Source organism: Maylandia zebra, linkage group LG18, assembly GCF_041146795.1.
Source record: "Maylandia zebra isolate NMK-2024a linkage group LG18, Mzebra_GT3a, whole genome shotgun sequence".
NCBI classification, from domain to species: Eukaryota; Metazoa; Chordata; class Actinopteri; order Cichliformes; family Cichlidae; genus Maylandia; species Maylandia zebra.
This window is the reverse complement of record NC_135184.1, coordinates 23,212,754-23,238,504: the sequence shown is the minus strand read 5'-3', so window position 1 is coordinate 23,238,504 and position 25,751 is coordinate 23,212,754. Positions and strand designations below refer to the sequence as shown.

At 39.0% G+C, this 25,751-nt stretch overlaps 1 protein-coding gene across 1 annotated transcript; it reads left to right on the top strand.

Annotated features, from left to right (window-relative positions):
* The first annotated feature begins 3,878 nt into the window (after positions 1 to 3,878).
* slc25a36a (solute carrier family 25 member 36a) lies at positions 3,879 to 24,671 on the top strand. Its single transcript, XM_004542424.6, has 7 exons — positions 3,879 to 4,296; positions 6,619 to 6,783; positions 8,823 to 8,900; positions 13,087 to 13,187; positions 17,938 to 18,004; positions 18,123 to 18,412; positions 21,549 to 24,671. The coding sequence occupies exons 1-7, from the start codon at positions 4,256 to 4,258 to the stop codon at positions 21,740 to 21,742; spliced, it is 936 nt and encodes a 311-aa protein (XP_004542481.2). The 5' UTR covers positions 3,879 to 4,255; the 3' UTR covers positions 21,743 to 24,671.
* Positions 24,672 to 25,751: the final 1,080 nt, after the last annotated feature.

Here is a 25,751-nt window from a genome sequence, read left to right as displayed (position 1 = left end):
GGCTTAACAATCTAATCCTTTAAATCTTTACCTGCTACTCTTTTTGATTTTTATATTGTTGACTATTTCATTCGATGATGTTTTACATCTCTTATTTTATGCATGTTGTGATTTTGATATTTAATTGCTTTTAAGATGTCACTGAGTGCCTCAAAAGGAGCCTGAAAATAAAATGTATTATTATTTATCTATAAAAAAAGGTCAGGTACAAGGACTGAATACAAGTGAAAAAACATTCAATGTCAAAATATGAGGAAATTAAAACATAAAGAAAGAGTAGCTTTCTTTATGTTGGTCCACTCTTGATATGTTTTGTTGTATTGAAACTATTATTCTTAATGTAATTCTGCATTGTAGCAAATTTCAAGACTGATACTCTGATTTATCAATTTCCCAATATGGTGTAACCTAAAATAGCAGCGTCCAAATGTAATTTTTAACCTTTCTTTAAACAGAATCTATTTTTGTCACATCACCCTGTCTAATCCTCTCGATCGTTGCCTCTTCCTTTGAACCCAAACACTGATAGTGAAAGGGGTCTGTCGCGGTGATAGTGATGTCTAAGCATTAATGAGAGCGGGGGTTGTAACACACGCACACACACACGCGTGCACACACTTCAGAGCCTTTCTATCATTTCCCACCCATCCATTTGGTCAAAGTTCAGCACAGATCATGAGATGCTACAGTACCTCTGTGCATGCATGGGATGTCATGAGACATGCATCAGTGGACTTTAACCCAGACCGACACACACATGGGCTTGCAACTCATTTACTTAACATAGTTTGGTTGTCAAGTTAATTAGCTTTATAAATTGGGTAGCCATGATGCTAAATTGTGTGAAAGTAACAGTTATATAACTTATCAGTATTTCTAAAGTATGTATAAGTTATTAGTAAAAAGCTACTTTCAGCTGCCCTCTTGTCACAAGGGGTCGTCACAGCAGGTAGCTTTCCATGTTTGACTTGGCAGAGTTGTCCACCAGATCCTGACAGAGCCTCAAAGGGGAAGCTATTACTATCATTAAAATAATGTGTGTTGGTTCTCCTTGAGTTTTTGCAACAGTTGCTTGATTTATGACTCATTTCTGCTGTCACAAGTAAAATAATGCTCTGAAACAAGTCTGATGCATTTCATATGACACAGCAGAGATTTAATTTGTGACTTAATCTCAGCCATCAGAGAGAGAAGTGAGGTGTGACAGTCAGCCAGGGAGAGACAGACTTATTCACAGCGATTCGCCGTCAATAACAGTATAATTTAGTTGCTGCACTTCATTCTCGTGATCCCTTAAACTGCAGGCGTCCTCGTGAGTGCTAATGGAACGTAGTAATTTAGTTTCTCTCATTTTCTGATATGCTCTTGTCCTAATGAAAGGTCACTTGACTGCGCTGCCTTATTCACCGTGCAAATCTATATTCAGCATCCAGTGAACCTGGGGGAATAGGTTCATTTTATGTTTGTTGACCAATTGTTGACTTCTGCTGACCATTTAAGATCCTACAGTATTTTAGCAATCCTACAGTATTTATTACGAGTTCATGTCCAGAAGACATGCTGCTACCCTGCTGTGCTGACAGGCCTTGGGATCACCTATAAAAACTTGCATAATTCCATTGTCTTACAAGGTTTGTGTCCATTAATCGAGGGCATTTTGTGGCTTTTAACTTTTTTGCTTCCTCTCTAACTATCGCTTACTTCTTCTATACTCAAGAAACATGACTGCTGTGGAACTTCACTGTACCCCATGTTTATCAGTGCATCAGTGATTTTGATGCTTTTTACTTTGTACTGCAAATATCGATTTAAAGAATCAGATGCACGTTTGATCCTCGCACAAATTACAACTAAGACAGATCAAGTAAACCTTCTGTGTTAATGTGCTTAAAAATAGAGTGGTTGATAATGCAGTAAATAAAAAAAAACACACACCACCATTTACCACTGAAGTGCACGATTTTAAAATACGAAAAAAAAAACCCCATTCCTAAAGTAAGTAATGAATGATAATTGCAAAAAACATGGGATACTACAGATACATCTTTGTGTATGATTTGTACAGTTGAATGCCCTTCCAAATTAAGGTCAAAGGTCACGAGAGAAAAACCTTGTCATTAATAAATATACACATTATTCTTAAAGAGATTCTGTTTACAAAGTGCTTTTTTCATCAAAATATTCTTTAAATATATAAATTTGAAGGCATTTATTGGACCTTAATGTTCTTTAATGAGATAAGAGGCAGACCACCCTCTTTCATCAGACACTAAATCATTCTAAATGCCATTAGAAAGGTTACTCCATATAACCTTCCTAATGCAGGACATGACATTATTGGTTTTAATGTTTCCAGTTTGAACGCTGCACATGACTCCAACTTATCATACTGTACATCCAATTACAAAGCTATGTAGCTAATGCCATTATTAAATCACCAGCTGGCTTTCAACACCATGCAGTTTTGGTTAAGACCTGATAGAGAAAAGACTTTCCAGCTCATTTGATAAAGCCAAAATATGATTGCAAGTCAGAGCTGGATTGTTTGATGCTCTGTAGCCAGCACTCTAAGACTGTGATTGAACTAGCCAATTTGCATGAATAGATGTACATGCATGGCTGAAAATTAATATACCTAAACTTTACATATTAAATGTTACAAGTCAAATATGGAGTCTAATTAATAAAAGATTTAGGTCACCCAACTGGCATGCAGAGTTATACCACTGTGAATTAATACACTGAACAATTCCTAACCCACTCTCTGCAATTTTTGGCATTCCTCCCAACTTGAACTTATCTGGCCCCCTCAAACAGGCCCAAGCCTTTACCACTTTACTAGCTCGGAGGCTTGTTCTGTTGAAGTGGAAGCTTCCCCACCCCCCAACTCATGATCATTGGGTGAGAGATGTACTCTTTAACTTAAAGTTGGAAAAACTTAGATTCTCTCTAAAAGGTTCTATTTTAACAATTTAACAAAATCTGGAAATCATTTCTCTTGCTGGTGGACACCATTACTTTACTTCCTGAGTCTGAAGTGAACTGAGCGAAGCCACATTATAATGTTTTGGTTTTTTTTTAAAATCTCATTTATACCTTATCTATTTGTTTTTCTTTTTGTTTTGTTTGGTCCCTTCTCTGCTTTTGTTTTCTCTGTTTTTGCTTTGTTTGTTTTTGTTTGTTTGTTTGTCTTTTTTTGGGGGGGGGGGGGGGGGGTTGTTGTTTTTTGGGGGTTATGCTTGTTATGTGTATGGGTCCTGAGATGTTGTTTTTTTTGTGTGTGTGTGTGTGTGGGCAGAGACTGGTTCTCTGCAGTGTCTTGTCTAGTGTGGACCTGGTAGGGGGAGAATTTGGGTTGGGGGGTTGGAGGGTATAATGGACATACAACTGTTCTGAAATCAAGAGTGACTTTGCTGTTGCTAACTTTGTATGTCATTGTTGAAATCAATAAAACAAAGTTGGAATAATACACTGAACAATAATAAAGTATAGCTACCTTGGTATCATTGGTGTAGGACCCTCCATTACTATATATGGATATATATGGTATTAAACATTATTGTAAAATTATTTGCATGTAGGTTGTCTGGTGGGTTTCTATGCTGATAATTGTGTTTGTCTGTCATATTTTGGTCTAGTGTCTGTCTTTGAAGAGGTTCAATGAGACAAAAGCAGATACGTCTGAAATGTTTAGAGCACAAACTGTGAAAACGATCTCTTTTGGATGGCTGCACTTCAGCAACACGCAGTCCAGATTCATTCAGTGTTGAGCATGTGAACAGTGCATGATCAAGGCGGAGACAATGTGACGTTAAGTGCAGGGTGGCCAATGGCAGCGTGTGCTTCCAGCCTATGGTCGTACAGTACATACTATGAGCTCTGCCTCCTTCTTCCTCTTGGTGCAGCGATGAAAGGAGATGAGACCGCGGATGTGCTATAAAACCGTTTGTTAGACCTGAGATATTTTACCGCCAGCAAGAAGCCTGGTGAGCCCGCACCTCCCCGCTGTTTTTGTCGAAGATAGAAAATATCTGCGTCAGAGGGGGACCTGAGTTAGCTGAGGGAGAGGGAGAGGGGGGGTTTGTCGGCCCGCTGCAGTCTGAATCACCGGAGACTCGCCCCACCGCTGGTTAGTCGTCGACGTCGTTTGTCTGTGGACTTGCGCATCCTCTCAGAGGCAAAGAGCACCGGGAGGGGACGGGGGAAAGAGCCGTTTTTTGACTACCCTGCGCTGCTTGGCAGGGTATGCTAAAGAATGACCCAAAGGGACACACTGGTTCATTTGTTCGCTGGAGGGTAAGCCACATCAGTTTCCCCTATCAATGTTACCTAATTTGAAATATATATTTTGAAACATGACCCCCGTCTGCTTTATCTAGCTAACTCGCCATTTATTTTTTATTTTTTAAGGCAGCGCGTGCGTGCCCTTCCAACCTTGGCGGTTGTGCGTACGCGACTGTCAAAAACGGTTCTAGTTGAACTTCCGGTTAACCTGTAAAATATGACCAGTGTCGCTGGAAAGCATTCATGTGAATGTGCCAGAAAGCGCATTCGAGCTCGTTATTCCCAGACAGCACAGAGCAGCTTGCCTCTTATTTCATCGTCCTTTAAATGCCGGCTGTTTCTGCACAAGTGAGAGCCTTTTATTTTGATGACAAGTGGAATTCATTTCCGGGCTCGTTGTAGCTTTCTCTAAATGACTTGACCAAATGCATCTGCAACAACAGCCATTGACGCTTATTTTTCTGCTGCTATTTTGTAATTTAAGAAGTAGTTGCATAATGCTCACCTATGTGGATCCAATTAAATTATTTCTTTATTGTATTCCCAAATGAAATGAACATTTACATCTAATCCATACTGAGACACCCCCCCCCCCCCCCCCCCCCCCCCCCACACACACACACACACAATTTTTCTGTCGGTTCAGTTAAAGCATTAGATTACAGTCTTGCAGATATCCATCTAATCAAAAAAGGCTTAATTAAATGTAAAAAAGAAAACACTTTGAAGTTTGTGTTGCGTAACTACTGGCTCTGGGTGGAAGTATGGTTTAAAGAGAAACTTACTGGTGAAATTTAATTTCTCTGCTGCTTTTCATTATGTAACAGAGCATTTGAATTTTGTAGTTCAAATCTTAAAGTTGAAGCTCACATGGTAGTAAAGCAATCCTTCTGATTCATAGTTGTGTAAAGAGGCCTGACAACCAGTTCATTAAGGACAATGAAAGCACAAATGTGACATTTAAGTGGATTGGCCCAGTATAGATTTTTGTTTTAATCCATTGTCTTTAGTTTTAGATCACTTGTTAATTTTTTTTAATCTTCCCATTTAGTCTGTGACTTTCAGAATGGGTGATCCCACCATGCCACAGCACTTCTTTATGTCTCTTGTTATTGCTTTTAAATCTGAGAACTACCCAAGAGACTTTGAATCAGCTTTACCCAAAAACTTGAGCTGGAGGCCTCAGCCTAGTGCTGCCTCCCACAGCCTCGCATTAGAGAGGCACACATGCAACAGCCAGTGTTGCTGAGAAAGTAGGCCAAGGGTCACCGCTGCCTCTGAGCATGAATGTGGGTTGGTCTTTTGAAAGGTAAATATAGCTGGTGCTGCTCAAAAGAGACGGCAGCAAGAGGAATTCATTGCCAGGATGTCAACATATACTACCACACTGCCATGGCTTCTGTAACCTTTAGCCGAGTTCTATAACTTGCAACTGCAATCACCAGGAAGCACTTTTCAGCTGTGCGGTGGTTTGGTTTTGAAGCTTTGTCTATATGTGGAAAGCACTGAGCCTTTGGTGAATGCAGAGGGGATCAACAAAAATGACACTATAGCGTATGAATTATCAAATAATACACTAATTTATATCACATAAGATTTTTCCTGGTTTTGTGTGCACATAAACACGCTTTATCCCCATGGTTAGTGCAAAAAGGTCTCTGTAAATTAATTAATTTCAAACCCATTTGATGACTAAAAATAGGCTAAGTTTGACTAAATTAAACCTCACACTAAAAAACATAGTGTTTATTTAAATACTTTGAGAGGCCTGGTGATTTTCCTTTGGGGGAAGGCCAAAACCTGTTTGGTGGGCGCCAAAAATGTTTGTATGATGGAAAAAACAGTCGTGATGCAGTTATATTTGCACACCTTGATGTGTTATGATATAAAGTGGATATACTTTTTTTGTATTTGTGACCAACTTGGTTTTTGTTTATGTTTATCAAGTGAGCTAAACAACGATCTAATTTGATGACTTCTTATTCTGGGCTTCTCAGGTGGCAAAACTCAGCAAATGAGCTGCGGTCAGTTTCTTCTGAAATGAATCATGAAACCAGCTGTTTGTTTTCATATGTCAGTATCTTGGATATCACAAAACCAGGTCACGGTGTGTGTATGTGCCCATGCTCACAGATAATTTGGGAACAACAGATTGTGTTTCTGTTGATTAGTGTTTCAAGTGACTCGGCTTATGTCAGTATAACTTGATTTTTGCTGTTTTTGTTGTTTTGTTTTTGGGGGGGACATATTTGGTGCCACAGCAAACTTTTTTCCTGGTCTTGCTTCTGTTCTATTTTGTCACTTTTTTCTCAATACTTGCTGCTTCTTTACTAGATGCGGTGGTACAGTGGGCGCCATTTTAACTTGTCCTCTGGAAGTGGTGAAGACCAGGCTGCAGTCCTCTTCCGTTACACTCTACGTCTCTGAGGTTCAGCTCAGCACAGTCAACGGAGCCAGTGTTGCCCGTGTTTCCCCGCCGGGGCCTCTGCACTGCCTCAAGTAAGGAGAAAGATTAGCTGTGCCTAATTGATATCCACTGAAATTAACATTATAAACAGTTATGATGTGGCTTCAATGTTGTCTTTTCTTGGTTTAAGTATTATTTTGTCCATTAGCTGGCTGCTTACATTTAAAAGGTCTGTGTGTGCGTCTCATATTATTGTAACTTTAATGTAATGAGTTATTTTCTTCTAATAAAATGACTCCTTACTGGAACGTTGCATCACTGCAATAACAAACAAAACTATGAAATGGCTCAGAAACACTGATAACAGATTTTTCTTGTTGCACAGTTCCTTTAATATGTGCACTGTAAGTTGCAAACTGATGTCAAGTTGCTCCAAATTGAAAATATTTTCTTCAGGAATGCTTGGGCTTTCCTGGGGAGTGAGTTTATTTGGATTGCCAATGCACTTCTTTTTCTTTCTTATTTTAATAGATGTTATTGTTGTTATTAGTGCCTTTTTTGTTTTTTGGTGGATTGTTTGTTTGTTTATTTTAGAGAGCAACTTTAACCGAGACAAGAAGATAAACATTTTGGTTTCAGTGGTTATTTTCTTTGACATCTGTAGACAAAATCAATAATTTAAACCTCATGTTGACCTTATAGCTCTTTTGTTGTTTTTGATACTTTCTCTCTGAAACTTATGTAAGATATCCACAAAGAATGGTTCATGTTTTTTAGGTGTTTTTTTTTTTTTTTTTTTTCTTCAATATAAATGTAAGTCATCTTGTCATTGGGCAGAGTGGAATTTTGTCAGAAAGATGAAGTAAGAGTGAGAGTAGAGGGGAACTCAGCATTTGCTTAGAACCTGCTGAAAGCTGATGTGGCTACTTGTAATGACCATTAACCACTGCAGGATTAGCAAGTAAATATTCAGCTTGCCTTTATAAATATGGACCTCTATTATTGTACCCTGGCAAGCTGCTATACAAGAGCATGTCAGAGAGCATGTCACTCTTACATAATGCATAAGTGTGTGGAATTTTCCACTGCTGAATGGTGCCGTTAGTTATTTTGTAAATACCTTTATATTTGACAAGCCTCTTATGTTTGGTTCTGTATCACAGGAATATAAAATGCTTTTTATATTTAGAGTATTTATAATTGGCAGGCTACACAGGCAACATGCTGATCTTGCACTTTTGCAGTTCCCTAGGTTTTGTTTTGTCACTAGTGGGGTTAGCTATAACGTTCTTTAACAATGAGCCTAAAAATTGATTTGTTCTGACAGTAGGTCTGGGATGTTAGTCTGCTGTCAGGCAGTGCTCCTGTCAGGATTTTGTTTAATAACAGTTGACTAAGAGATTGCAGCTCATGTGGACATTGTTTTGGGCTCTGTGTCGGTGTTGTGGCAACATAAGTCAACTTCTTGTGTTGTCTTCAAAATAAGCAGCATCTTGCAGCAGAAGTACAGCAACACTATTTCATGGTACAGAGTGGAGAAGGATGAAAGCACGAACTGCAGCATAGCTAACGAGGGGGGTGGGAGGACACACGTCAAAGTGGGTCAACGTGCAGTGTGGTGCATGCCAAGATCCCTTTTAGGGCGGAGGACACCTTCACTCCAAATCACGTGTGTTGTCTGGTTTTAGACCCATTTCTTTCTAGAGGATGTGCCATTTGCTATAAATAATGAAGAATCAGATAACATAATGATTAATAATGAAATAATAAAATGAGGAAATCACATAAGTGGGGCAGAAAGGCAAAGTCTATAAATAGAATTATTTTTAGCTAATTAACTTCTTCCAGTAGGATCCGAGCTATGTCTTTTTTTTTTTTTCTCATTGCTGGATTTTTTATTTTTTTTTATGTTTTTTTTGAACATGTTTAAATTAACTTCATGAAACAAATCTGCTTAATCTGATTTGTGGTAATTATGAATTTACAACTGTTATTAAATGTGAAAACAATTTAGATTACGAGTTATCTTTAAACCATTCACTGTATAATATGCTCCAGTGTTTAAATAATGTACATGTTGTGTTTTGACTATAAAGTGAAATATTTCCTCATATGTTTGCTCTTTTGACAGGTTAATTCTAGAGAGAGAGGGACCCCGTTCACTCTTCAGAGGACTGGGTCCTAACCTTGTAGGTGTGGCACCTTCCAGGTATGTGCAGTATTATCTGCAATAATGTGGGAGTGTTGTGTGTTAAAACTGCTTTACGATTTCTTTAGGAATAACACAGAAACAGAGCCCAAAGTAAGAGAAATAACCTTCACTTCCATATCTTGCGTGTCATAACATCATGAATGAGTAATTCATTTTTTTTTATTTTTTTTTTGCGTAAGAAGCAGTTAGCTAGCAGCAGTATCATCCGCACTAGCACTGCCCTGCTATCGGGTTAAAGGCATGCCTGTGTAATTTATTTTGACATGTTTAATCAAACTCTATGAGACAATGTTTCTGGGGGAAAGTCTTCAGGCTGTATTATGGGCAGCAGCTGAGCTGTTAAATTTAACTCCTGTGTGCTGTCTTATTTACTGCTGAAATACAGATAGTAAGTGCCTCAATCTGTCTACTGAGAATGGGTTGCCTGTCAACCAGTAGTATTAGTAGCGTCACATATACTTCAGGCCGATGTTGTTCTTCATCAGCATCACATAAATTCAAAAGTCTCAGAATCCAAAAGGCAAATAAGGTTTTTTGATTTTTGTTGATTTATTAAAACGTTGCAGTGTTATCAGCCATAACAAACTCATTATGACCAAGTCAAAAACTGAAGTACAACTTTGTTCAAAATGATGTATTGAAATATCATTCAACAGCAGTCATTTTTCTTTAAAGATTTCTTTTTAGTATTTGCAGACTTTATTTGACAGTACAGTGTAGAGGAGACACAAAAGCAAAGAGAGAATGGGGCAATGACACACAGGAAATAGTCTGGAGTGGACTCCAACCTGAGCCACTGCAGTGCCCTTCAGCATATTTCCCCCGGTTGTTCAGGTGAGCTGTAGTGTTGCCCAGTTGTGTGAACATTATATACAGTGACCTGATATTTATTTATTTATTTTATTCAGGCTTGCATTTTACACAGTGTAAAACAGCTCATATAAAATCTGCAGCCTTTATAACAAATAGTGAATGAACAGGCTCAGGCTGAAGTGGCACTTGGATATGCCTGGCCTATGTTGTTATCAGTAAAGCTGCCCTCATTTCCAAGTAGAAGAAGAAAACGACAACAAACAAACCACAATGTTCTCAAATATAACCCTCAAACATATTTGTAGAGCATTTGTTTTAATGCAAGAAATTACTTGGGCAATTTTATTGCTTTAAGCATTAAATAAATAAACAGAATAATTAAAATACATAATGTGGGACCTTAGACACTGTGGTTAAGTGTGATCATAGTAACCAGACTTTGCTCTTTTACTGTAACAGAACTGTTGAATTTATTCTCATTTAAGTCAATCCTCAATGTTCCACACAGTAAGAAAAGTAAGGAAGTATAAATGAAGAATGAATTATGTTGCAGGGCATTAGAAATTAATACATCACTTGTTTTATAAAGAATTACTGACCACTTTGAAATGTAATATAATCAGTGTGTTGTTTCCATGTTAATTTGTGATCAGTCACATTATGTAGAAAGTTGGCTTCATCAACCTTGGATCTTTAGTTTCATATGTTCTACAGTTTGTTCTATTTGCTTAAACCACAAAGTCTTAACACATTCAGGCTTAAATACAATAACACAAAGGAGCAGTGGGATTAATTGTGCATGCATAATATGCTCTCAAAAAAACTCTCAAAAGTAGCATTCAGATTTACGTATTCTGTCCTCACAGATGTTAGATGAATGTTACCTTCTGTTTTGTTATAGTTGACTAAAACTACGGAAATAAAACTAGACTGAATGAGAACTGAAGTGGTTTGAGTGCTCATAGAGCGAACTAAAATGGACTAAAACATACAGAATGTACCTTTTTTATTTTTAGGCTTTAAAAATGTGGTCACATTCGTCAACACAACTGGTCTCATGAGGCTTTGGCGCCTCTATTTATTGAGACTTGGAATGCCTACACAACTTTAAATTAGCTGCTTGAACAAAGTGTTGTTTATGTTGTGCTGACATTTTGCTCCTGACCCTTCACATTATTGGTTTTAAGGAAACTAAACGCAAATAAATAAACAGCAAATAAAAACTAAAGCTACATATTTTTAGTCGATATAAACAGAAACATGAAAACCTAGAAACTAACTGAAAAAAGCAATACGAAAAACTCAAAATGGACAAAAAGTAAAAAAGCTATTCATCAAATATGACATTATAATTACTCTAGCATCAGATTTATGTTACTGAGGTATTTGTGGTCCTATGAATACAAGTGCTGATGCACATGGATGCAAGGTGCTCATTACCTGTGTATATAAATGCACACTGTACGTATGCTGAGCTCGAGCTGCTTCTCCTTATAAGGGTTCGTTTGACTGAAATGTTGCAATTTAATAAGTATGTAAGCAGTAAGTGAGACAAAGTACAGGACTGTAATTCAGTTGCTTTCACACTGAGGAATGTCTGAAATAATGGAAGACCAGGAATGTGCATGTAAACTTCTCTCAATCACAGCAGCAGCACAATGGAAATCTGTGCTTCAAATCTGTGCGGAAATGAGAAGGTTCCCTAATTCTTAGCTTATCTGCCCTAACGTCTGGATGCAGTCAATCAAATTCCCGTGAAGCAGCAGCAGCAGACGCCGGCCAGCTGTTACGCTTTCATCATGTGACAGCCACTGCTGTTGTTAAAATGAGGTTTCTAAATTAAGGCAGTTGTGTTTATGTATAATCCCTCCCTGATCGTTCTAGTTCTCTGTAGTTACTGCTGTGTCACCGCCGACGTCTTCTTCCTTTTCTGGTTAGTTTTACGTATCGTCTGTGTCATGATTTCATGATACTCTTTCTCTTCTCGTGGGTCTTTCACTCTTTGTCTGCCCTTTAGGTCCATCCAGTGCATCTGTGTCTGTCAGTCCTGTGTTGTTGTACTGAAATGGCTGGCCATGACAGCTATAGGAAGTAGTGCTATAGGAGGATGTTATCACATAAGAGGTGAACCTGATGAACTCGCTGGCAAATTATGTGGTTTTCCACTGCTTTATAGACAGGATATGACAACAGGAAACATGGTGGTTAATAGTTAACCCATATATAAAAATAAATTAAAAAAACTACCTCAAGAAACCATTTTTAGGGTTCCACTGCTTTGTGTTTTGTGGGAATAAAGAATAGCTTTTAGCTAATTTTATTCACTTTGTTTTCATTCATAACCATTAATGTAGAGAAGCATATTAGGATGCATTTTAAAACAAATTACATTGGCTGTAACGTGGTGAAATGTTAGTATAAATAATTTAAAATGGATTTATGAGCTGCTCTCATTATTCAGAGCAGCCAGATTCATTAGTGCTCACAGTACAAACAATACACTGATCAAAATGCCACCATTAGTGTCCGACAAAATAATTGTATATGCAGAATTGTAACAAGCGACTTTAGTATAATTGAATGAAACATCTTATTACTTTATTTATCAGCAGGCGGAGGTGTGAACTCCAGCGCTGTTGTCTGCTGTGATATTTACGAAACGACACTCTGATGCTGCAAAGCCTCTGACACTCAACAGTCCACCGGGCATGCTGCTGGCGTTCATTAACAACACACTCGACCCGATTTCTACACAGCTTGCACCACGAAAATCTCTCTTTGCTCGTGAGCTGCATACATGCTTTCAGAGCCAATCATATCATTCGTCTGCAGAGCAGCGTGATTACATTTTGCATGCATGCTCTCAAATCCAGAACGAGGGCTGAGAGCAGAGGTCACGGAGTTTAATTCCAGTCAGTGTTGATTAAATCCTATGATTTCATTTATAGAAGAGCAGCTAGAATCATGGGAGGAAAAATCTGTTTCTAAAGCATGACATTTTTGTTCTGTGGTTTTTATGTGCGAGAACTAGCTTCACAAATGTGTATAATGACATTTTAAATGGAGCACAAGAATTTAAAACACCGATTTTATTTATAGTGTTGTATAGTTTTAAAATTAGCTGAATTTACTGCATGTTCCCCATGTTCAGTTTGGGCAGTATTTAATTTTGTGCAACTGAAATGATGTGTTTGTACTTAATATAGCTAACTTGTTAATCATTTACACATTAAATAGCTCTGCAGGTACAGTCACAGCTAGTATGCTTTTGTTTTATATTTACTCCCTGGACACGTCATTAACTTCTTTCCTTTCCTGAGTCTTTTAGTAATTAAAGTTCTCTCTCTCTTCCGTTTTAATCGTCACACAGGGCGATATACTTTGCGGCCTACTCGACAGCCAAGGAGAAGCTTAATGGAGTGCTGGAGCCAGACTCTACCCAGGTGCATATGGTGTCGGCTGGGATGGCAGGTAATGATTGCTCCTTCCCCTCCCCCTTTCTGTCTGTCTGTCTTTTTTATCTGCCTGTCTGACTGTTTGTCAGTCTGCCTGGGCAGTGTTTCTTACTGATGGGTTTTATTTATAAAAAAAAAGAAAGAAAAAAGAATTATTTAGTTTTTCTCTATCAAACAACTTTCATTATTTTTTTTATTTTGTACAATTTAAGTATCCCAGACACCACCCTTCCCCCAGACCTGACGCATGCTAAAGCTAACTGATAATGTCTGTTTTTAAGTCGGCATTACTTAGCTATTTCTTGTATAGAAATATTAATATAAACAATCATTGATTTATCAGAAAGCACAATTTAAGCCTCTTGGGATCGAAATAACCTTGATTATTGTGTATGTCGCGATGAGTTATTCATGTCTTAAATACTGCAGTTTCTACAATATTTCAGAGTTCATCCTCTACTTTAAGGGGACCTTGAATCTGTAAGAGGTGAAAGGTTCTTATCACATCTTTTATTACATATCAGCTTCTTTGCAAACAATCCTTTCTGTAACTAAACTGGGCCGATAATGCAGTATCTTATCTCTCCATGGTAGCCTTGATAGTCCCCGAATAGTTGAGGAGACAAATCCTGATATCAGCAGTGCCAGAATTTCATGTACCCATACCAGATGAAACATTTCAGGCTGCAATTCCCTAACTGCTGATCTGTATTTGGTTTTATCTGTTATACAAAAGAGAAAAATGTTACGGTCCTCAAAGTTTGGGTTGTGCTTTCCTCTTCTCTTAGCCCCGCTGTCCCTCATGTACTTCGTTAAAGTTTTTTGTTTTGAATCCCCTCCTCGCCCTTTTTTCCTCTCTTTTTTTTGTTTTCTGTTTTTTAAATTCTTTAATTTTGAGGCCTCTCCAGAGGACACTGTAAATGGTTTAACATCCCAGTTGTTACTTAAACAGTGTGGTCTGGGCCCCCCTCCCCTTTGCTCTGTGTGTGTATAGAGAAGAGAACACGGCCCCCAAAGGTCAACCGGGGCCCCTGGCACTCGGGCGGACACGTCAGGTAGCACCCCATTTCTTTACACTGGTATGATGAAAACCATGGTGATTTTTCTAATTAAATTCATAATGGTTATTCATTTTTAATGGTATTAGCATTGCTTACAGCAGGTGTTTGCTGCTGGTGTGTAGTTTTAGATTCATGATGAAGTTTATTATTCCTTAATCTTAACACACACCTCCCCCTCCCCTTTTAACGTGTTTCATCAATACATTAAAGCTAAAGTAATGACAGTTTTTGTTGTCAGCACAAACGAAATGCTAACCTTGTCACTGCCACAGAAGGCTGCACTCGGTGTGTTTTTCATTTTGTGTTTTGTCATCATTCATCAACACTGAGTGCTTCAGTCATTTCTTTCCAAGGAGAACTGGACTGATGGTATTTTCACATTTCATGTGTTTACTTGTTAAATTAGTTGAATTTCCTGAAGACAGTTAATTGCCTTAGCAGTTTAACCCCATCAGTATTGGCACCACTTAAAGATAAATTCATTATTGTGGATAAAATGCAGTGAAAACATACACATGTAAGTGATAAAACGGGAACACATCAACGCACATAGAAAGAGATGGACCTTGGTGTTTAGTCTTTTTCATACTTATAACAGTTGCATAAATTTCTCTTGTAAATCTCAAAGAAATGCAGGTAAGGATATAAATACAGTCTGACTGTTACCACGCAAGTGCTTAAAAACTAGCTTTAAAAATTTCAGATGTTTTAATGTGGACAATTTGTTGTGTCACTACACAAATGTTTTGCTATGATACTAAACGTATCCCTCTCTCGCTTTTTCATCTTTATTGTCTCTAAGATTATCAGTGCTTATCAGTAATAGATTTAATGCGGTGGTCAATGCCAAAACCTCAGGGACAGTTAATTGATACTGATGCTGTGAATTCGTGCTCAGTTTTATAAACTAACTTTGTGAAGTCGATGTCTTTTATAGCTTCACTGCTCCTGCAATGGGAACTTTTTGTATGGATTCAAATCCCATTTCTTTACTTAAGCTATTTTAACATATGAACTCATATGATCTGCTTCATAAGCACTCTCACTACTGTAATTCTTAGTGTGGTCTACCTGATATTTGTGGGAGTCGACTGTGATATTTTTGTTCTACAAAACTTCACGGCTGCAGTGCATGTGTGGAAGAACAGCTTTAGACTTCAGCAGTTAATCTAAAGCATGCTGCTGTCCCTGAATGTAGGTCAAACCCCTCAGGAAAAATTGCACAGGGATTATTTGAGTATTGAAGGATCATAATATACAACATGCGGCAGCGTTTCCATGTGCCTGGTGGCCTGCTGAGCCCAAGAACACACTTTTTGTTTTTAAATTTACATAAAATATAATCATTATTATGTTGTTAGAAATTTAACACTTGAACAAATAGTCAAATATTGTGAGTTGATACAGTTTTAGACTAAAGATTAACTGCTCTGTGTCATTGAAGTAAATGGTGACTTAATGCACTCCCGCTGGTATAGCATGCGCCGTTTCCTCATCGAGGTAAAAGCTGGAAATAAAGTCCTGGTGGTCTTTCTCCTGTCACCCATATTCATGCACACATTCTGCGTTGTGGTTGAAATATCGAGTGTATTATGCTAGCACACCACATCTGTAAGTTAAGGATTGTCCTTTTGATTTCCATCCATTATTTCATTGTCATCAGTCACTTCATTCTTATCACATATTCATACAAAGTTTCTTCATTCTCTTTATCCCTGTCACATAAAGTGTTTGAGTCTGTTACACTGAACGGCAAGGTTAGCATTTCCACCGGCCTCTTTTATTTTCAGACAAGGAGTTTAGGTTAAAAACTGATATTGGCTCAATGGTTATAAGGAATACCTCTCCAGTTTATTTTTTTTATGTCTTTGTGTTCTTGTGATTTTTAGCTTGCTCTCATGAGATAGAGCTGGAGGCTTGGATTGGTTTGGGCCTCTGATTAGTCGTCTTCTTTACTGCAAAAAGTGGGGATAAAGTAAAAGTAATAAAAATGTAACACAAATTAAAGCAGTTTAAAGATGGGTAAATTATACGGGTTGGGGCACAGAGTTGGGATCATAGTTTGGTGAAAGATGGGGGGTGGTATGAGTCCTTCACCCCCCATCTCTTCTCCATCTACTTCAGAAAGTGGGTTGATGTGGGTGGTTGGTGGGATTTGGGGTGGATGTGACTGCTGCTTGTGTGTGACTGTGGTACAGAAAAGCCTGTGTCTATTTTAGGGCTTTACTGTAAAGCTTTCACCCCTGCGTGATTGGGTGGGACATCCCCGCCATCTGAGCCCCCCATATCTGCAGGCTACTAGCTGCAGCGGGGAGGAGCTGGAGGAGCTTTGCCCCTCCCTCGTGAGTACACGCCATAGAAGCTACTTCATTCTACTTCCTCCTTTTTTTCTTCTTCCTCCTTTTGTTCTCCTCTTCTCTTCAACAGACCTGTGTAATCCTTTCTTCTTCATGCAGTTGCCTTAACATAGGTCTCTGCTGCATCGATACACTAGACGTGACTGAGGTCTCTTCATAGCCTTGCCCTGGTCTTAGCTGTTTTCTGCAAAAGGCCATGTTTTACTTCTCACTGGTACATCCGTTTAGCACAGACTTTTAAAGAGACTTTGTGTCATTTCGTAATGATACAAAGTGCAGATTAATTAGCTTTATACTATACACAGCAAGCTTTGCTTTACTGTACATTATCTAGCATTTCTACTGATCAAGAATAGTTGCGATCAGTTACAAATTAAGCTAACATCTACCAAGTGTGTTGGCAGGCAGATAGTGAAACAGGGTTTACTCACCACGATTAAAAAGTAACGGTTACACTTTAGACTTCCTAGCAGTGACTTTCCACTAGTAAATAATTAAAGAATCTCCTTTAGACAACATTTTTCTTCACTATGCGGTAGTTGTGCTAGCTGTGCTAGTATATGGCCTACAACCTGTCTGTAGTGTCCAGTCAAGTTAACCACTGGTTCATATTAGAATAAATATAAAGAACGTGTGTTTTTAGGGACCAAGACTAAATGAGCATTGCTAACCATTGTAGAAAATCTAGAGACTAATCAAAGCTAAGGGTCAAACCTATTGTGTTGTGATGTTTATTTCTGTATGGGTAGATTTGTTTGTAAACACTGATTAAGGTGATGTGTGTAATGCTATGTTAATAAAAACGTTTGAGGATAAGTTCTAATTACAAACTCTTATTCATTTATCAGCCACATGTAAAGGCCTAAAATGAGTTTGCTGCTTGCCTACATTTGCTGCTGTTTGCAGTTAGTTTTTATCCAGATCCATACATAAAAAAAATATCTAGACAGTCATAGCTGAAAGCTGCTGCCTTCATGCACTGTTATCTGAGATCTTTTACTTCAAAAGGAGAACTGTTTACCTGTTGTTTATATACACTTGAGTAGCATTTCATATGAAGAGGATCAATAAGTTAACAGATTAGATGTTTTTTGTGTCTGTAACTCAAAATATTTTTAAAAAATTCAGATTTAATTGTTATACTGTTGTCTGAATTAATGATATCGATGTATTTTACGTAAGACTTGTAATGAGATTCATTTAAACACCTCAGCCAGTTGATCCTGTTTCCTGAAGTGCTTTCTCACTGTATTTGTACCGTGTAGCTTAATCTAGTTTATTTTAATGTGTTCTTACAATGAGTGTCTCTGCCTGTGTCTGAACCTCTGACCTCTTCTAAATTTGCCAGGGTTCACCGCCATCACAGCCACCAATCCCATCTGGCTGATTAAAACCCGTCTGCAGCTGGACTCCAGGTGAGGAGGATTTTTCTGATAAGTGTAAAAATGATGGAAAAATGCGTTGTTAAACTAATGAGAGTAAATTATTCTAAAAGTTATTTAATTTTAATTGAAAGTGTCTGTGTGATGGCAGGAATCGTGGCGAGCGGCGTATGAGTGCTTTTGAGTGCATACGACGAGTGTACCAGATGGATGGCTTACGAGGTTTCTACAGAGGTATGTCAGCCTCATACGCTGGCATCTCTGAGACTGTTATCCATTTTGTCATCTATGAAACTATCAAGCGAAAATGGCTTGAGTACAAGGCTCAGGCCAGCATGGACGAAGAGGAGGAATCTGTCAAAGATGCCTCTGACTTTGTGGGGATGATGCTTGCAGCTGCCACCTCCAAGACCTGTGCCACCTCCATCGCCTATCCTCATGGTAATCTTCTCACTCACTTTCATATGTTGTAGTCAAAGGATAAAGGTCTTAATATTTAATACTTCTATTGTACCCTTCCTCATACTAGCTGTGTCCCAAAACATAGGCTGCATCCTCCTGAGGCCGCAATTGTAGACCAATTATGTCACAGCGACGCAACGAAGGCTGTCCCAATTCGTAGACTCCTCCGAATGCGGCTGACAAATGCGTCCTCCTTTTCCCCAGATTTGAAGGATGGGTCGGCTGTATCCTTCGTTCATCGCGCAGCCCAGCCAGTTCCAGTTTCCAAATATGGCGGCAGCTAGTTTTAATATTACTCTTATTACTCTTTCTGGGTCACAAAATAAACTTTTAACATATTTTCAGGCGAGAATGTAGCTGTGTAAACCTCAAATATCTGCTTGGTTTATCAAGACATCACATATTTGCAAAAGTGCTCTGACATTTTTGGAGATCTCTGTTACCCACCAGATCGATAGCTAGCCGGGGGTTAAATAAAACTTATAAAAACGTATAAACTTTATTAATCCCTCGGGTGGGTTCCTCTGGAGTTTTCACACAGCTGAATAAACAAACAAACAGAAAACTGATTAAACAGAAGTATGAGATGGTCAAGAATTTACGGCAGTGCCCTGTTATATTTTAGATAGCAAGGAGCAGACGGCTGAGTGTATTAAACTCCACCGAGACAGCGGTGACACAAATCTGAAGGCTAGACAGTCCTATTTCACAGCCTCCGAAGGATGTGACCTAGGTTTTGGGACACAGCTACTGTTTGTGGTTCAGCCTTAAGAATATTTATTCCCAGCAAAGAAGTAATCTTTACAAATGGATCCCGAGGGCAGACTTTTAGTTCAGTAAATTTCAGCACTTACAACTGAGGCGGATGTGTAAATAACAAATGCATAAAGTTAATTATCTATTTATGTTTTTAGTTCTTTTATTTTAAATAGTTTCCAGTTGTTGGAACCAAAATAAGAACCCTGTTTTTAACATGCTGTAAATTAAACATGCAGTCTGTACCATTACTCAAACAGGGGGCAAAAGCTGTGGTCACTGGGAATTATTTTCAGTCTTGGACTAATATTGGATGGTTATATACAGTGGGGCAAAAAAGTATTTAGTCAGCCACCGATTGTGCAAGTTCCCCCACCTAAAATGATGACAGAGGTCAGTAATTTGCACCAGAGGTACACTTCAACTGTGAGAGACAGAATGTGAAAAAAAAAAAATCCATGAATCCACATGGTAGGATTTGTAAAGAATTTATTCGTAAATCAGGGTGGAAAATAAGTATTTGGTCAATAACAAAAATACAACTCAATACTTTGTAACATAACCTTTGTTGGCAATAACAGAGGTCAAACGTTTACTATAGGTCTTTACCAGGTTTGCACACACAGTAGCTGGTATTTTGGCCCATTCCTCCATGCAGATCTTCTCGAGAGCAGTGATGTTTTGGGGCTGTCGCCGAGCAACACGGACTTTCAACTCCCGCCACAGATTTTCTATGGGGTTGAGGTCTGGAGACTGGCTAGGCCACTCCAGGACTTTCAAATGCTTCTTACGGAGCCACTCCTTTGTTGCCCGGGCGGTGTGTTTTGGATCATTGTCATGTTGGAAGACCCAGCCTCGTTTCATCTTCAAAGTTCTCACTGATGGAAGGAGGTTTTGGCTCAAAATCTCACGATACATGGCCCCATTCATTCTGTCCTTAACACGGATCAGTCGTCCTGTCCCCTTGGCAGAAAAACAACCCCATAGCATGATGTTTCCACCCTCATGCTTCACAGTAGGTATGGTGTTCTTGGGATGCAACTCAGTATTCTTCTTCCTCCAAACACGACGAGTTGAGTTTATACCAAAAAGTTCTACTTTGGTTTCATCTGACCACATGACATTCTCCCAATCCTCTGCTGTATCATCCACGTGCTCTCTGGCAAACTTCAGACGGGCCTGGACATGCACTGGCTTCAGCAGCGGAACACGTCTGGCACTGCGGGATTTGATTCCCTGCCGTTGTAGTGTGTTACTGATGGTGACCTTGGTTACTTTGGTCCCAGCTCTCTGCAGGTCATTCACCAGGTCCCCCCGTGTGGTTCTGGGATCTTTGCTCACCGTTCTCATGATCATTTTGACCCCACGGGATGAGATCTTGCGTGGAGCCCCAGATCGAGGGAGATTATCAGTGGTCTTGTATGTCTTCCATTTTCTGATGATTGCTCCCACAGTTGATTTTTTCACACCAAGCTGCTTGCCTATTGTAGATTCACTCTTCCCAGTCTGGTGCAGGTCTACAATACTTTTCCTGGTGTCCTTCGAAAGCTCTTTGGTCTTGGCCATGGCGAAGTTTGGAGTCTGACTGTTTGAGGCTGTGGACAGGTGTCTTTTATACAGATGAGTTCAAACAGGTGCCATTCATACAGGTAACGAGTGGGGGACAGAAAAGCTTCTTACAGAAGACGTTACAGGTCTGTGAGAGCCAGAGATTTTCCTTGTTTGAGGTGACCAAATACTTATTTTCCACCCTAATTTACGAATAAATTCTTTACAAATCCTACCATGTGAATTCATGGATTTTTTTTTTTTTTTTTTTTTTCTTTTCACATTCTGTCTCTCACAGTTGAAGTGTACCTCTGGTGCAAATTACTGACCTCTGTCATCATTTTAAGTGGGGAACTTGCACAATCGGTGGCTGACTAAATACTTTTTTGCCCCACTGTACGGCACCAGGGACTCATTCAGAAAAAACATGTTATGCCAAAGCTGAGTGCAATGTTGTGGATTATTTATATTTTGTAATTGTTGCACAATAAACATGAAGCTCTATCGCAAAATGTAGAAATAAATATAAGGCTTTTCTGTACTTGGACAAGATTTAGACTGTAGTTAGTCTGATAACTGGTTTAGTTTTTTCTTGCCATTTGTTGGTACAAATGGAACATTATTAGTATTTTTAAAGGATAGGTGAAACGTATTAGATTGGAAATCATTAGTATCCTGTCTTAACTTTGGAGAAATTCAACTTGGTGTGTCTCATGAATGGGAAATTACACAACACTCAGAGGCAAAGCCTGACAGAGCCAGTAGCCAGTAGAATATGTAACTCAAGTTTCTTCTTCTTCTCTAATTGCAGAGGTGATCCGCACACGACTACGAGAGGAAGGCAGCAAGTACCGCTCCTTCTTCCACACTCTGCTCACAGTACCCAAGGAAGAGGGATACCGGGCGCTGTACCGCGGCCTAACCACTCATCTCGTCAGACAGATTCCCAACACGGCCATCATGATGTGCACATATGAGGTGGTGGTCTATCTACTTGGCTGTTAGCCTATCGTGAATGTCTCTGCTCTGTTTAAACATGGAGACCGTTAAGTGACTGAGAAAGATGACCTTTTGCTGGAAACAGTGGCTATGAAACGTCAAAATGAAGATTAAAGGAAACCCGAAGACACTCGTGTGGACCAGAAAATGACAAATGGAAAAAAGATGAAGAAAGAGACAGGACCATATCGGCATCATCCCCACCAGCTCCCTTTGTTAGACTGCTGAAACGGATATAGAGTAATGTTGGCAGAGGAGGTAACATGGCCAGAAGTGCGGAGGCACTGACAGGGAAGCCACAGAAACAGTTTGGCACCTTGTGTCAACTCAAAGTTTATGCAGTGTTCAGTGGACTTAACAGAAAGGATTTAGCTGGCATCCTTCTCTTTAGACAGAAGATAAACTTCTTTTTTTTTTTTAAACTTTTGTAGAGATACCGTGGGAGGAGAGTGCTTGGAGGCAATTCAACTTGACAAGACAGATGGAAACTAAATGTAGGTCACTTTGAGTAATCCAAAAATCTCTGTTTGGTATGTTTAGTCTGCACTTGCCTTAGTGCTGTGATACCCCGGTACGATTAACTGACTAGCAGCTGAGGCAGAATGTTAGAAGGAAAGTTCGTATGATGTAAAGACGTCCCCTGAGCCACACACTGTTGCACTACAGAGAGCGTGGCTTCAAGCATTCTCCTCCTATGTCCCCTAGAGGGCCTGAATCTCACACACAGCCATGCAGAAACTGGCCAAATACAATGAAACACAATGATGAGCTTGTGATAGTGACTGTCACTTGAGCACGTGACTGTGACACTAGTCAGTGTTGATGAAGACTATGTCAAAACGCTGGCCTCCATTCAGTGTTTTATTCCTCTGTGACGCAGTGCCTGGTGGTGACATGTTTTTGCTGAAGGTGGCCTTCACCGTTTCAGTGTCGCTTGTTTGTATCGTCGTTGTTCACAACTACCACCCAGCTGAAATTATTTAACTTGTTAGGGGCATGAAGCATGGGCAAAGGTATAAACACGATAAATCTGGGTGTTGATTGGGATCACTTTCTTTGAAATTGTGAGTTTTTAGTCTTAGGCGGTCTTACTAGTGCACTATTTGGTAAAAATTGAAATCCGATTGTTTCCAAGGCCAACTTTTGTCTCCGGTCACTGCTTAGGGCTTAAAAATCTTGGATAAAAACACGAGACCAACGTGTCCTGTTTCTGATGTGAAGCATGCAACGCAACAAAAGGTACCAAGTATCTTCTATTAGCGTTGCTACTTGAATATAATGTGACGGTTCGGGGAAATATTGGAGTCGGAGCAGAGTGATGGAGTTTTATCACCCCATAGCCTGTTTGTACGTGAGTGTGTCTTTATGTTTGTGTGTGTGTGTTTGAACAATTTACATGATCTGTGTGTCCGTGCATTTGCAGGCCTTTGCGCCTGCATGTATAATAAATAATAACTACTCCAGATCTCCCTCCACTAACTATTAATCCTGCAAGACACTGGTTTGGAGTACGGAGAATCTCCTTTATGATACTGGGAGCTTTCATTCCCACTTTCATTCCAGTGCTTGCTTCCAGTGGCTTCCAACCGACCCGATAACATGCACTTTTGTGGCCTTTTAGGCTTGTGCTTTGCATTTTTATTGTGTGGACAGGTTAAACTTGTACATTGTAAAGGGAAAAAAAGTATTACTGTATATCAAAATGGTATTTTGCGCAACTGTTCCTAGAGCAGATCTATTGTACAGTTAAGAGTTGTCTGTAGTTGTGAAGGATGTCCACATGTTTGTAAATAATATAGATACTGTGTATGCATATCAAATTTTTTTTCCTTTTTTTCCCCACCCTTAGACCCGTTTCTGATCATGCTGTAGTTTGCATTAGCAAATGATTGTTTTCATGGCTTTGACATGAATATTGATGTTGCTTGACTGATTTTTCTTGTGTTTGTGTGTTGCTGTAAGCTGTCGCGCTTACATGTAGTTTCCAAAAGCTGCTCAACCAATACAAAATGTAAGCATATGAGCCACAGTATTGTTTTGTCCTCCATCAAAGTGTTCCAGTTTGCAACGTTTGGATGTTTCTGTCATTTGGTCTGTTTACATTGTTTCGTACCTTCTATCAGATTTTGTTTGGTTCTCCTCAGTTTTTTTTTTTTTTTTTTTTTTTTTTTTTTTTTAAGAATATAAAAATGGAAGTTAATTTATTGTGAGCTTAAAAACTGGAATCATCTTTCTGTGATGGTACCATTGCTGCGTAGGATGATTACAAATTTTGTTACGGGAAAGGTTTATTGGTGAGACTGTGAAGTTGCCCGTTTAACTGACCACTTGAAGAGGTTCACGAAAAGATGACCTTTTGGTAAAATTTGGCACTTATTATCTTTCAAATTGTGTTTAAGCTTTAATCAGAATTTCCCTTGCATACAGAATTATGTCAAGTTTAACAAAGCACTGTGCTTTTCCCCAAAGTATTTTTCTCCAGTTAAAAGAAAAGAAAATCTAATAATTGATGCATTGTGTTCTTGAACACTCATTTCCCTCATTTGAGTTGCAGCATCATTTCAGAGGCAAACTGAAGTGTTGTAACTTATTGATATTTAGTCTCCACTGAGTTGCAGCCCCTCCCCCTAATTAAACAAAACAAATCAAAACATGCTAATCAATTTTAACATCCCATGTTTTTCCTAAAAACACTAACTAGCTGTTTTTCTTCAGACAACTGGACAAACAGTGCAAACATTTACATTTTGTTACCTCTAATTTCAAAGGCTGAATGCAATTTATTGTCTCTAGCCTGTGTGCTCGGTCAGAATGCAGACTCAAGTTGGGTTTACTGAAAACCCAGCTTGAAGCTTGTTCTTTTCCAGTTCAGTCATGAAAATGTTTGTTTTTGTTTTTTAAAGCAAAATTAAATAAACATTCATTTGCAACTAAACCTGTATCTATTGTTTTGTTTTTTGTTAAATTTCTTGTACTAACTCCAAAAAGCATCTGTCGTGGGACGCTTTCATTCATGTGGATGTTTCTGTTGTCTTTGGATTATATTATCCTGGAACAACAGGTGATAGGTCAGAACTCTTTGGGCCTCTTGAAGGGGAAACTACATGATATTAGGCAGGTGATTATATGCACCACTTCAAAAATATTAGCTTAAAAATATTCCCATTCTTGTTTGAATGTCTTGTTTTGGGGGGGGGGGAGGAAACGTGTTCAGTTTTGTAAACAAAAATATCTAATTAGCGAATCACATGGCAGCAAATTAATTCATTTAGGTATGTAGACATGATCAAGACTACCTGCTAAAGTTCAAACCGAGCATGCGAATGGAGAAGGAAGGTGATTTACATGATTTTGATCTGAGTATTTCAGAAACTACCGATCTACTAGGGTTTTCCTGCACACCCATCTCTCGGGTTCACAGAGAATTCTCTGGAAAAAGAAAATATCCAGTGAGTGGCGGTTCTCTGGAAGAAAATGCCTTGTTTGGTGTCAGAGGAGAATGGCCAGACTGCAGGGGGGGTAAAAATAACTCAAGCACTTTTTACCACCACTCCTGAAAACTGAGGCAATAGTTCACAAGGACTCATCAAAACTGGACGTTAGAGGATTGTAGAAAACATTCAGATGGCAGTGTAAGAATTTGGCAAAAACAACAACAACAACAACAACATGAAAGTATGGATCAATCCTGCTTTGTATGGATGATTCTGGCTGTAATGTAATCGCATGTAAAGGTGTGGGGGATATTTTCTGGATGACTCAGGCTGTGCATTATTTAAACACCACAGCCTGAGTATTGTTACTGATCATGTCCATCCCTTTATGATCACATTGTACCCATGTGCTGGTGGCTGCAGGACCAAGTCACAAAGTTCAGATCACCTCAAACTGGTTTCTGGGGAAAATAGATCAAAGTCTCCGAGGAATGTTTCCAGCGCCTTGTTGAATCTGTGCAATGAGGAATTAAGGGAGTCCAGTGCTAGCAAGGCGTACTCAATGAAGTGGTCGCTTTGTG

Coding starts and splice junctions, on each gene's coding strand:
- slc25a36a (XM_004542424.6), top strand. CDS start 4,256: ATGACCCAAAGGGACACACTGGTTCATTTGTTCGCTGGAGG. Junction 13,188..17,937: donor GGTGTCGGCTGGGATGGCAG/GTAATGATTGCT, acceptor TAAATTTGCCAG/GGTTCACCGCCATCACAGCC. Junction 18,005..18,122: donor CGTCTGCAGCTGGACTCCAG/GTGAGGAGGATT, acceptor GTGTGATGGCAG/GAATCGTGGCGAGCGGCGTA.